At 42.8% G+C, this 906-nt stretch overlaps 1 protein-coding gene across 1 annotated transcript; it reads left to right on the top strand.

Moving 5' to 3' along the window:
- Positions 1 to 210: 210 nt before the first annotated feature.
- On the top strand, positions 211 to 441 carry T265_12291 (hypothetical protein; the record flags this gene model as incomplete). Its single annotated transcript, XM_009179616.1, has 1 exon — positions 211 to 441. The coding sequence occupies one exon, from the start codon at positions 211 to 213 to the stop codon at positions 439 to 441; it is 231 nt and encodes a 76-aa protein (XP_009177880.1).
- Between the last annotated feature and the right edge of the window lie 465 nt (positions 442 to 906).

The raw sequence follows: 906 nt of genomic DNA, 5'->3' as shown, positions 1-906 counted from the left end.
CGACAGGACTGTTTTGACGAAATTTATCAGGCCCCATTGACATGGCACAAACATGTCTATGGAATCCACTGTGCTCTGGGTCATGAGATCTATTCCGGCTATATCAAGTAGTACAGTGTGGGTCACGGTCACTCATGCACTTCTTAGGAGATTACTTCCTAGGTGGTTTGTTCCTAACGAAGTCAGCTTCGATGTTGCACACATATAACGATGCTTATCAACTACCTACCATCCTCAAACTCCGGTCGCAGTGGACACCATGAAGGTGAGCTTAGGGTATTTCCTGTTAAGAGCGGTCACTCTACTGGAACTGCTCAGGTAAAAGTCGAAGAAGTGAAGATTTCATCTGGATTAACATCGAAAGACGATATGGATACTATCAGCAGAGAGGGCTTGCAGGCGCATAACCCATGGGCAAATGCGTCACCCAACAATCGTTAAAAATTACGTTTTAGTTGGCTCATATCGCGAGTATACCTGTTGCTAACTAGCAATTTTTCCGGGCATCAGTGAAGCTTTGAGCATCGCACTTGTCAAACGTAGCTGAAATCAAATCAATTAGTTAGGATGCCTTACGGAAATGAAGTCTTTAGTTCTACGCGCCACAAATCGAAATTCGCCGTACATACAGACCGCAAACAGCTTATGTCCTTGAACTGTTTTGCAGATCTGAAGGAACTTGAGTGGACAAATTACCGAGTAACGTTGACCTTATGAGTAGGTTATGAAATAAGTTGAATAATTTGGTTGTGACACACCAAAACAGAGCTGTGACTTTAAAAAATGTATCTTTTGAAATCGGTGTATGTCAAACTTATAGGCTAAGGTGTTCACGAACGGCGAAGATATCCGCTAATGAAATTCACAACTAACACACTTTCCCACTGACGACGTCAACACAAGTGG

Source organism: Opisthorchis viverrini (genome assembly GCF_000715545.1).
Source record: "Opisthorchis viverrini unplaced genomic scaffold opera_v5_4530, whole genome shotgun sequence".
Classification (NCBI taxonomy): Eukaryota; Metazoa; Platyhelminthes; class Trematoda; order Opisthorchiida; family Opisthorchiidae; genus Opisthorchis; species Opisthorchis viverrini.
This window is presented reverse-complemented; position numbering and strand designations above follow the sequence as displayed.